Source organism: Thamnophis elegans, chromosome Z (genome assembly GCF_009769535.1).
Source record: "Thamnophis elegans isolate rThaEle1 chromosome Z, rThaEle1.pri, whole genome shotgun sequence".
In the NCBI taxonomy this organism is placed as follows: Eukaryota; Metazoa; Chordata; class Lepidosauria; order Squamata; family Colubridae; genus Thamnophis; species Thamnophis elegans.
The window spans coordinates 55704325-55717251 of NC_045558.1; the positions used below are offsets into that span (position 1 = coordinate 55704325).

General features: G+C 37.1%; 1 protein-coding gene across 1 annotated transcript in view; it reads left to right on the plus strand.

Annotated features, from left to right (window-relative positions):
• The first annotated feature begins 543 nt into the window (after positions 1-543).
• Positions 544-12927, plus strand: part of LOC116521162 (prostatic acid phosphatase-like) — a 117916-nt gene continuing 105532 nt past the window's right edge. The window contains exon 1 of the mRNA XM_032235859.1: positions 544-744. Within this exon, the coding sequence (XP_032091750.1) occupies positions 544-744 (201 nt within the window). The remainder of the gene's footprint in view (positions 745-12927) is intronic.

Sequence of the window (12927 nt, forward strand, 5' to 3'; positions counted from 1 at the left end):
CCCATTGAAGTGAGGTGAGCAGCAGTGGTGGGATTCAAATTTTTTTACTACCGGTTCTGTTGGCATGGCTTGGTGGGCATGGCAGGGGAAGGATATTGTAAAATCTCCATTCCCACCCCACTCCAGGGGAAGGTTTCCTCCTAATCAGCTGGGACTTGGGAGGCAGAGAATAGATGGGGGGGGGGAGCCAGTCAGAGGTGGTATTTACTGGTTCTCTGAACTACTCAAAATTTCCACTACTAGTTCTCCAGAACTGGTCAGAACCTGCTGAATACCACCTCTGGTGAGTGGAGAGGCAAAACAAACTGGAAGAACAAGGAGGCGAGCCAGTGAGTGAGTTGAGTCAGTTGTGGATCAGGGAGGAAAATCATCCGTGGGGCAGAGAGGCGAGCTGACTAAGGGCAAAGCAATGACAGAGAACAAAAAGGTGAGTTGGTGAGAGAGCAGAGCAGTGGGGGGAGGAAAACTGTATGTAGAGAGGAGACAAGAGGCAAGCTTACTGTAGGCCATCCAGGCAGTCCTGTTTGCTGGGAGAAACAGCACATGGGCATGACAGACCAGCAAACAGAAGCCACATGGCTGAGGAGCAAAGAGCAGTGGCAGCACAACAGAAAGGAGAGCCAGCAGCAGCACAGCAAACTAAATCCTGACAGCAACTCAGAGAACAGCATGGAAAGCAACAATAGAGCAGTGGTGGAACCAGAGGCTGTCAGTGATGATGGAGCATTGCAGCACAGTGGACCAGTGAACTGGTGACTGAAAATGGCAACAGAACAGTGTGGCAGACCAACAGGTGAGGGTGAGGAAACTGATAAAAGCAGGGGAAACTGAATACCCGATAGTGGCGGGATAAAAACAAGTAGGAAGAGAGGATAAAAAGACAACAGAGGACACAAGGCAAAAAAAAATCAAAGTAGACAATAGCAAGTATGGAACATATGAAGGCAAAGAAGAAAAAGATAAATAAAGCCTACAAGAAAGCAGGAGGGGAAGGATCATAAGAAAGGAGGAAGGAAAGGGATAATTATAGAACATTACATTATAGGCTAAGAATGAACCTTTCACATAAGCCCCCTCAACATTGAAATTTGAGGAAATTTGGTGGGCCAATCTGGATTATTAAGATCATTCAATAGAACATTCTACAAGGTGAAAGAAGAAAGAAGAAAAATTGAATAAGACTTAAAAACTTGGAAAACTTAGAGGATGCAAATTGGAAATTTTTAAGGACTGTAAATTTAGGGGATTTTGAGGAACAGTTCTAGGTCTGTGTAAATTTTGGTGTTTTTGGACAATTGGGATGTTGAAATTTTGGTGGAATATTGAGCAGTGATTAGTGTAGTATCAGCACAAAATGTCTCATCAGGAGAAAACAAACGTAGTCTATAGAGAAATATTATTGATATATTAAGGAAGATATAACAAGCAATCACAGGGAGATGATGGGATGCAAGATATTGTGAAATTAGGAAACCCCCAGCAAATGACAATAAAAATAGAAGAGAAACTACAAAGAGCTGAAGAGAGAATAGAGGAGATAATTCCAAAAATGATACAAGTAGACAAAGAGATGGAAGAGATAGCAATAATCTCAAACATGGAACAAACAGAATATTTTTTTAAAAATCAAAAGAGAATAAAGAGAAAAATCTCCTAAAAATGTGGGAACTGTGGATGGGTGCTCTAGAGATTCAACAGCAAGAGATAGATGCTGTGGCAAAGGAAATATTTAGATTAAATAAACATGATAAAAGGAGTTACAAGATACAAGAGGAGAAGCAGGAAAAATTCACCAAAAAGTTAATAAGAATTGAAATTATGAAAAGGGAAAGAGATGATGGATAGATATAGAATTTTTTCTACATGGTGGTTATTTTTATTAAGTATTAGAAAAAAGAAGTAGAAAATATAAATTGGGGACATACTATGTATACTGAAATATGATAAAATGTATTATAATTACTATATACACAAATGTTACAAGTTGAAAAATTATGATTATGTATAGCAATAGCAATAGCAGTAGACTTATATACCGCTTCATAGGCCTTTCAGGCCTCTCTAAGCAGTTTACAGAGAGTCAGCATATTGCCCCCAACAATCTGGGTCCTCATTTTACTCACCTCGGAAGGATGGAAGGCTGAGTCAACCCTGAGCCGGTGAGATTTGAACCGCTGACCTGCTGATCTAGCAGTAGCCTGCAGTGCTGCATTTAACCACTGCGCCACCTTGGCTCTTATGTATATTTAAATGGTAATATTATCAGAATTGTATACAAAGTATATTGACCAGATAATACACTGTTCACCAAGCACTTATGGATGTTAAAGAAAAAATCTTTTAAAAATCTTTTAAAAACACTGACAATTTTAAAATTGGACAATTTAAATGATCTTCTAGAACTTTAAATTTTTAAATTAGACAATTTTGAACAATGGAACTTTAAATCCTTAAACAAGACATTTTTAACTGCTAGAGCTTTAAATTTTTAGCTAGACTCCCCCCCCCCCCTAAATTTTAAATGATCTGTTAGAATATCAAAATTCTAAATTGGACATTTTTCCCTTTTAAAAATCTGTGGTAAATCTACTCATTTATTTTAAAATCTAATCTATTTTAAATCTACTCATGGAAAAAGAAACTGATACTATTGTGATCTGAAAAACATGTTCCATGTGTACACATGCCCATAGAATACCCAAACTACACATGTACCAAATGTAAACTAATCAAGTTACTAGAAGAAAAGGTAAAGATCCAGAGGAAACTCTAACCACTCTGAAACTCAACCTGCAAAATGAGAAACCCCAAACCTTGCAAAAAGAAAATGCCCAAATTGAACATAATGACCAAACAGCTTCTAAAAGAATTGACTCCTTGGAGGAAGAAGAAGACAGATGTCTTGTCACTCATAGAAAAAAAACACAAACCTAGTACAAAACCCCTGTCCAATCCAACCCATTCTGATGCAGCCCCATTGGTGCTAAGCAATCGATTTCATGGACTCTTCTTGGAAGAAAAGATGCAGACACATAGAAAAGAAGCACCAACAAGTGTCCTTAATAAAGTAACACCATCAAATGCTTCTGTGATAGATAGAAAAATACCCCATACCTCCCTAGGAAAAAATGCAAGTGTTGGTGATAGGAGATTCAACTCTCAAGGAACAAAACCAGCAGTCCATAGACCAGACTGTAATTTCAGAAAGATATGGTATCTCTCTGGACTAAAAATCCAAAATGTGGCTGAGAACCTAACCAAAATAATAAAATCCACAGATTACTACCCTTTTCTACTACTAGGATGAAAGTAGGATGAAAGACAAAAAAAGGACTTGAAAACAATATTGAATGATTATGAGCAGCTAGGCAAGAAAGTCAAGGAATTAGATGCACAAGTAGTTTTTTCATCTATACTGTTAACAAAAGGTCAACATCTGGTAAGAGAACAAAGGATTCTAGAACCAGTGGCTAAAGAGTTGGTGTCACCATGGTCTTGGACCACGGTCTGCACTATCTCCATGACAAGCTTTTGGCAAGGGATGGGCTGCACCTCACAAAAAATGGGGAAGAATGTTTTCGGGGAAAAACTGGTTCAACTTACCAGGAAGGGATTTAAACTAAATTGAGAGGGAGGGTGACCAATTTTTTAGGATCTCCAAGATCTAATTCCAAGCAAAAAAACCTTCAAATAATGAAGTAAGAAGGAATGGAAAGAAAGGCAAACTCAAACACCAAATAGGAAGCATACTAAGAGTCAGACATAAAGATCTCAAGTGCCTATATACTGTCAGCCTCTGCTACACTTGCTTACTATTAGCTGCCATAGAAATGGGGGGGGGCATGGTATTGGGGAAGGGAATTATATTGTACTGGAGGAGTCTTGTTCCCACCATCTTCTGCACATGCTGGTGGCTGATGTTTGGACTTGATCAAGGCCAACCGTCTCGCATACTAACTTGATGAGGCTGTTTGAAGATGCACCCCACATGACAACTTAAGGAGTTGCAGATTGGACACTGAGTTGGGGAATTGGGGGGAGAGTGCTGGGTAAACATTGATATGTACATGTTCCCGCCTTTCTGGCTCAGATCTTGCTTTCCTTTTAGCTGCTTTCACTTCATATCTAGTAAAAGTACTTTATCTCTATTAACTTGGAGTTGAGCTTTTTCTTTCTTGGATATTGAAGGAGGAGTGCCTGACATACAGAAATGCACAAAGTCTGAGGAACAAACAGGGTGAACTTGAACTATTAATACATGAAGGTAATATGATATAGTTGGAATAACAGAAACCTGACTGGAACATACTGATAGAAGGATACAAACTTTTTTTTAAAAAAAAAGACCCCATAAAAGAGGAGGTAGAATTGCATTGTATGTAAAGGACCATTACATTGCTACAGAAATGCATGAAACAAAAGACAAAAACCTCCTAGAATGCATATGGGTCAATATAAAAGAAAAAAAGAATGACATGGCCATTGGTATATACTACAGGCCACCCAATCAAGCAGAAAAAATAGATGTCCTTTTTGCTAGGCTAACAAATATATGTAGGAAACACACCACAATAGTAATGGAAGACTTACCATTAAGTCTGACATCAATTGACTACCATATTTTTCAGAGTATAAGATGCTCTGGAGCATAAGATACATCTTAGTTTTTGGAGAGAAAAATAAGAAAAAAAAATTCTGTCTCTGCCTACCAGCATCCATGATATTCATCTGGCCAGCGTCCTGTCAGTGTGAGAGAGAATTGAGGGCTGTTTGGAAACAAATAGTATTTGCTGTGTGAGCAGCAAGGAAGGAGACAGCAAGGAGCCTGGGCATGGCTTGTTCTGTACTAAAACTACATGCTATGCTGATATCTGAAACTAAAACTGAAAGTGAAACTTTCCTCTACTGAACTACCATGTTGGGAAACCTGCTTTTGGAATTGTATATTTACTTTATGTATTATATTTTATATAAAGAGTAGTTATTGAATCCTGCTGAATCAGTTACTTGTGTGAGCTTTCTGAATGTGATGGCTGCTGCAAACTCTGACACGTCCTTGCAGCAAATATCAAACAGCCAGGGCAGCTTCAGCATATTATTGCATCCTGATTCAACATTGGCAGCTGATTGGCAGATGGATCAGCCTCCTGGAATAGCTGTTCCAGGGTGTAGGCATTGTCAGAGACCATTGCCTCCTCCGTGCCTCATGTTTTTGGTTACATTCGGTGTAGAAGACACTCCCAAATTTTCACCCTTTGGAGGGAGGAAGTGTGTCTTATACTCCGAAAAATATGGTAATTCCACATCAAGTGAGAAATCAAATAGATTCCTAAACAATCTAGCTGACAACTTTGTTGTCCAAATTTCTAGGTTCCACCATATCTCAAGACCTAAAATGAATACCTAACATCAAAAACGTCATCAAAAAGCACAACAAAGTATGTTCTTTCTATGCCAACTCATAACACTCAAACTGCCCAAGGAGCTGCTGATTCAGTTCTACAGAGGAATTATTCTGTCATCTGCACCTCTATAACTGTCTGGTTTGGTTCTGCAACCTAACAAGACAGACTCAGAGAATAATTAGAACTGCAGAAAAAACAATTACACATCAGAACAACTAGACACAAGAACAGTTTTTTTCCAAATAATAATAAACAAATAATTCCCTCAACACTGTTAAACTAAGTCTGCACTACTATTAATTGTCTCATCGTTCCTATCACCCATCTCCTCCCACTTATGACTGCATGACTGTAACTTTGTTGCTTATACGATTTATATTGATAATGATTGTTTCCTGATTGCTTATTTGTACCCTACAAATTCATTAAGTGAGCTACCTTATGATTCTTGATGAATGTATCTTTTCTTTTATGTACACTGAGAGCATATGCACCAAGACAAATTCCTTGCATGTCCAATCACACTTAGCCAATAAAGAATTCTCTTCTGGGGAGAAGAGCCAACATCACGGTAATATGGTTGGTCTCAATGCTCTGAGACCGCAGCCAATACTTTTGCCGCTGGGTGGTCCAAATGGACCTAAGCCAGTGACAAAATCCAGCCAAGGCTGACGAAGTCAGGGCAGGTCCAAAACAGAAGGATACAGAAAGTGAAAGTGTTTCTAGCAGGTGAGGAACTTTTACTGTTTTAAAAAAGAGACTGCCTATAAAAATTTAAAAATTAATTTAAATTGAAGAATAGAAGAGTCAAGTGGCGGAATTAAATTTGGAATGGTTTTGGACAGTGGTTATCTTACTTTTTAAATGCTATCTTCATGGATGGAATTTATGCAAGCCTTTTGAAATGGATGGATTAAGTTTTCTTCTTTTACCTTTTCTTTATGATTCTCTGTAATCTATAGACTAAAGTTTTCCTCTTTCATTGCTGTGGGTATTTTTCTAATTCCTTTAAAGATTGGACTCCTTTTTCTAACTTGAAATACAAAAAAGATACAAAAGGAAACTTTTTAACAGTGTTACCGCTGCTCAGAGGCTGGGAGGTTTTTGTTCCTTCACGGATTGTTTTGACTTGACACCACAAGGTTTTACTGATTGGCTACAGAGAGTGATAAAAAGGGAAGCACACAGATGTCCTTTTGAAGTGGAAACAACATTCTTTGTGAATCTATGCTTTAATCTTATTAACCTTCCAAGCTAGAGCAGCTGTGTTTGTTAGAATTGCACAACTTCAAAAGAAAATAGAAGTCTCAAATTTGCAAAAGATACTATCAGAAATACAGAAATTATCAAATATATATGAAAAAATAGAGGAAAAACTGGTATACTTAGAGCACATAACAATAAAATATGATGAAAAAATTGAGGATGTTTATCAAATGCAAGACGAGGTGACTGAAACTCAAAAAACCAAAGTGGAAAATGAATATAAAGAGATTAAACCTGCTGATATTAATGGTAATTGGTTCATTTCTGAAAATGGAAAGAATGGAATACTGAAAGAGGAAGTAAATGGAGAGGAAATCTATTCCAGAGTGCAAGATATAGAAGAAGAAGAAATTAAAGAATCTATGGACTTAAAGAAAGAAATTCTATTAGCAAAAGTATTGATAACAGTGCTGACAATTAAAGGCTAGCTGAATAAGGAAACAGAAGGAGGGCATCAAGATTGTATGAGAGATCTTACAAGCAAGGAGTTGCTAAGAGAAGTCTATACAAAGCTGATCAAGAAGATGATTAGAGGATTGGCACCACAAATGGCAGAAGTTATGAGATTGTTTTATTATTGGAAAGATACAGGTTGATAGATGGAAGAATATAATTTAAAAATAGTTAAACAGTGAAATTTATTGATTATAGATATAGCTTAAATAAATAACTGATAATGTTACTAATGTATACAATGTGTAGTGTTATGATGAGTATAATTGAATATGAATATTGAATGGTACCCATGTAAGGAAGATTAGCAATCCCTTTGGATTATACATAAAGGATAATAATAATAATAATAATAATAATAATAATAATAATAATAACAACAACAACAACAACAACAACAACTCCGCCGTTGCTGGTCCCAAGCCAGGATGAGAAAGGAGGAGGGTTGGGGTCAGGTTGGCATCTGGTCCCATAAAAAAAAACCCGCCAACCCATACAATATGGTGAAAAAAACGAATAAGAATTCCATACCGCATCGGTCCTCGCGCAGGTTAACAAGGGCCACGGCGGATGTTGGGGTCCCTGGACATCCGTAGACAAGTGGGCTACAAATGGACCAGCCAACAAAATGACAAAAATATAATGCAGATGAAAACCGTGCCATAATAGCCTGTTACTACAACTCAAAGCCAGAAAAAAGAGGCTATTTAAAGCGAATGTATGAATTCCCCTAAATACTGGCGCATAATACACCAGACATCACACTGGTTGAGAAAAATAAGGTCACAATCATAGACATCGCAATACCAGGTGATAGCAGGATCGCTGAGAAGGAACATGAAAAAAATCGCAAAATACCAGGACTTAAAAATCGAAATTCAACGACTATGGCGCAAACCAGCAGTGTTGTGTTGCTACCCAGTGCTTGAGGGCAGCAGTTGACAGACAGCAGTTAGGAAAAGAAGAGGACAATGAAATGGAAGGGGAAGAGGCTGATGCAACAGCTGTGCTGAAATTATTTAGAACTACTTAGAACAGAAGAACATGGACAATTTTGCAAAGAAAAGTAACTCAACACAGAACTTAAAAAAAAGTTAAAGAAAAAGTGGTGAACGAACTGACTGCATTAATAGTTTAGTGAAATAAGTTACAATTATATACAGTGCCTATATATAATATTTATAATACCTATAAACAAGTATTTAAATCAATATTTATATTTATAAACAAATAAGTGGAAAGCTTGTGAATATCTATCATCTAGCTATCTAGCTGTGTGTGTGTGTTTGTGTGTTATAAATGCCTATCTGAGTTAAATTGCAGTAATCACACTAAGGATATAATGAAATAATCGCACTTTTAAGATATAGTACTATTGATATGAATGAGCACTGAGGCTTTCTCTCTCTGTCCTTCCCTCTCTCTGTTTGCTTTCTCCTTTTTTACTATTACCAGTTATTACTGAATAATTTAGAGAGAGATATATAGACATTATTTAAGTTGCTTATACTGCTTTAAGACTACTGTTTGTGGATTAATATAGATAGAACAAGCTAAATTAAGGAATTGTTTAAAAAGGGGGGGGAAAGGAAAGATATTGGATGCTAATTTGGGACAACATATATAAGATACTAAAAGAACAAGATAAAATTTTAAAAGAGATGGCGAATATCAAAACAACAGCACTGAGATCTGGGAAAAAGGCAATTGTAAACCCAGTTGCCTTACTTTTGCACAAAAGCCGCCCTGCCACCCCAGCGCTAGAGGCAAAAGCCACCTTGCCACTATGTCCACCATAGAGGCAGGATGCCTCTGTCGGATACAGTGCCAGGGCGTCCGAATGCCCTGCCGCTGTGTCCACCATAGAGGCATCCAGCTATGTCCAAAAGCCCTGCCGCTATGTCCGACATAAAAAAAGTGCCAGCCTGTGTGCCAGCAGAGGCGGGTAAAACACAAACACACACAAATTACTTACAATAATACAATTACTTATAAATTACATTAATTTTGAATTCCTCCCCCTCCCTCCGACCCAAAACCCTTTTCCATCTGTTTCACAGAGGATTTCAACTCTGCTCTTGTCTGCCATGATGAAAATGTAAAAATTTAAAAGGAAAAAGGCAAGAGCTGCTGAGGTCAGGCTAGGTTAGCTGCTGCCAGTCTCCAATGGATGACTCTGCTTAACTGTTCAAAAAAGCCTCTAAAAAGTGCCCACTACAGGAGGAATAGCAGTAGACTTATATACCGCTTCATAGGCCTTTCAGGTCTCTCTAAGCGGTTTACAGAGAGTCAGCATATTGCCCCCAACAATCTGGGTCCTCATTTTACCCACCTCGGAAGGATGGAAGGCTGAGTCAACCCTGAGCCGGTGAGATTTGAACCGCTGACCTGCTGATCTAGCAGTAGCCTGCAGTGCTGCATTTAACCACTGCGCCACCTTGGCTCAGGAGGAGGCGAGAGAACCACGTGCCTTATCTATATAAGGAATTTTTCGGCTTTTAACCCTTGCTTAACTCTGCTCAAGTGATCATAAAGATAGACTAAATGAGGCACATGGTTCTCTCGCCTCCTCCTGTAGTGATTCAGGTGATTCAGGTGATTCAGAAACAGAAAAATAATAGAACACCAGGCCTAGATGGATACCCAGCAGAATGGTGAATAGATGAATTGAATGAATTGATAGAACCCTTGATGTTAGAGATGTATAATGAGGCACTGATGAAAGCAAAAATACCGAGTTCATGGAGGGAAGCACATATTACATTAATATTTAAAGAAGGTGCAGATAAAAAACAGATTCAAAACTATAGGCCAATCTCATTGTTAAATGCCGACTATAAAATACTCACAACAATAATAGCGGAGAGATTGAAAAAACTATTAAATACACATCCAGATCAAAACGGATTTCTCCCAACAAGACAAATCAGGAATAACACTAGAATAATAGCAAATATTTTAGAGTACTATGAGTCGCATCCAGAGAAACAATTAGCACTTGTCTTTCTGGATGCACAGAAGGCATTTGACAATTTAAATTGGGAATTCATGACACAAAAAATTAGAGGACCAATTTGAAAGATTAATAGAAAAGATATACTCCACCCAAAGGGCAAATATATTATTAAATGGGGAAAGTACAGAGACTTTTAAAATAATGAAAGGAGTAAGGCAAGGATGCCCACTATCATCTCTGCTCTTTATCCTGACGCTTGAAAGTTTCTTAATAAGAATTAGACAAAATTCAGAGATAAGAGGAACTAAAATTTAAAAAGAGGAGTATAAAATTCAGGCCTTTGCAGGTGATTTGGTATTCATTATAGAAGACCCACTAGAAACAGGAAATAGCTTAGTGCGAGAATTAGAAAAATATGGAGATGTAGCAGGGTTAAACATTAATAGAGAAAAGAGTAAAATGATAACTAAAAATTTGAAGGAAGAACAAAATAAAGCATTAGAAAGAATAATAAGACTGCAAGTGACAAAGAAAGTTAAATATCTTGGAATATGGCTAACTGCAAAGTGCTCAACTATAAAAAAAATAATTATACAAAATTAGTGCAACAAAAAGAAGAGTTATGGGGGAAACTACAATTATCATTATACAACTATCATTATTAGAGAAAATAGCAGTGATAAAAATGAATGTACTACCAAGACTATTATATTTATTTCTAACAATCCCCATAAAATTAAGAATTTTTTTTAATTGAATTAAATAAGATTATGTTAAAATTTATATGGCAAGGGAAGAAAGCCAGGATAAAGTTGAAAGCTCTACAGGATGACAGAAGCAGAGGTGGTATGGGACTCCCTGACTAGGAGCTTTATTACAAAGCAGCAGCACTAACATGGATCAGGGATTGGATAAATTTAAAAAATAAAAGAATGCTAACATTAGAGGGCCATGATTTGCAAACGGGATGGCATTTTTTCCTATGGGAAGAGGGTAAAAAGAAACAAAAATACTTTCACAGACCCTATATTAGAGATACACTGATTCAGATGTGGAATAAAATTAGAGAAAAACACTACATAAAAATACCGACATGGCTTTCCACTATGGAAGCCATGACACATCCCAATATACTAAATCTATCAACAATGGTTAGATATAGTGAAATTTTAGATATCCAAGGAAATTTGAAAACAAATCAGGAATTAAAGGAGCAAAATATAAATATAGATTGGTGGCCATATCTCCAACTACAATCGAGATGCAAAAAAGATGTAAAAGAATATGGAATATACACAGAATTACAATAAATAGATAAAATTTTAATTGGCCCGGAAAATAAATTCATAAAAATTTACAAATATTTATTAGAAGTAACATTAAAAGAAGAAAAAGTTAAAGGTTGCGTGATAGCGTGGGCCAAAAACTTTGGTTACAATATAGATCTAGTGGATTGGGAAAGAATTTGGAACACAAATTATAAACTAACACGATCAGCAGAATTTAAAGAAAATATGTACAAAATGTTTTCTTGTTGGCATTTACCACCAATGAGATTGAATCCGACCTGCTGGAAATGCAAAAAAATGCAAGGGACATTTTATCACATATAGTGGACCTGCCCAGAAACACAAAAATATTGGACAAAAATTTGGAAATGGGTGCAAGAAATTACAGGAGAACAGATAAAATACAAACCCGAAATATCTTTCTGCTGGGAATAATCAAAGGGAAATATACAAGGAAAATTAAGTACATATTAACACATCTGCTAACTACAGCTAGAATAGCATTTGCCCAATACGGGAAACAAAATAATATCCTCTCGGAAGAAATAGTGATACAAAAAATTTTGGATTGTGCAGTGATGGACAAATTAACACTAAAATTAAAAGATAAAGAAGAGTCTGAATATTATGAAATTTGGAACATTTGGTAAATAATAATTTTAAAAATTTCTAATGCTTTGGAAGAAGGCGGGGCTTAGCAGTGAGAAGATGGAGTTTCAGGCTATTCCTGAAATTCCCCTATTCCGAAGGAATTTGGACGGGTCGTTTGGATCCTAGCTGTCCCGGAGAGACAGTGAAAGGTGAGGGGAGATCCAGTGACCTCAGAGATGTTCGCAGGTCTCTGGGGGGGTTTGGAATTAACCCCTCTTGCCAGCTCCTTCTGGATTAGCTGTATGCTAACCGAAACTGCAGGTTGCCCCTAAGAATGGTGGAAGTGAATTCAACTGGTAAGCTGATTTTATTACTCAAAGAGAGACGGTCCACACTAAAATTTAAGCTAATTGAAACCAAAGAACAGAAGAATCTAGCGGCGAATTGGTTTTTCTTTAATAGATTTATGGCCGGTGGTTACCCTATTTCTTAAATGTTTTTCAACATTCCCCCTGACACTTCCTAAGTGGGTTGTAAACTAATCTACTACAAATTGGCTTTTTACGATCTGACACTTTTATTGCTTGGCTGTGTTGGTCTAAGATCAGATAAGATCGCACAGCTCCCAGCGTGTCTTTACTTGCAAATATTTTAGAGCCTCTAACTGCGTCACAACATGGCATCGATACATACTTCAAAAGGTTCGTTGCAAATATTTTTCTCTGCATTTCAAAAGTTGTTTGATTCATATGAAAGATTTGAAAAAAAATTGGATTATTTGACATTAAAATATGAAGAAAAAAGTGAGAACGATGAATGTTTGAATGTTCCTGAAATACAAATGAAGAATGTGAGAAATTAAGTCTCTCAACTTGCTGACAGGCAGGGTGTCTGGTTTATCTTGGAGGGAGAAAGAGATGCAATGCTGGAAAGGGGGGCAGCCATACAGAAGATTCATTTTAAAAGA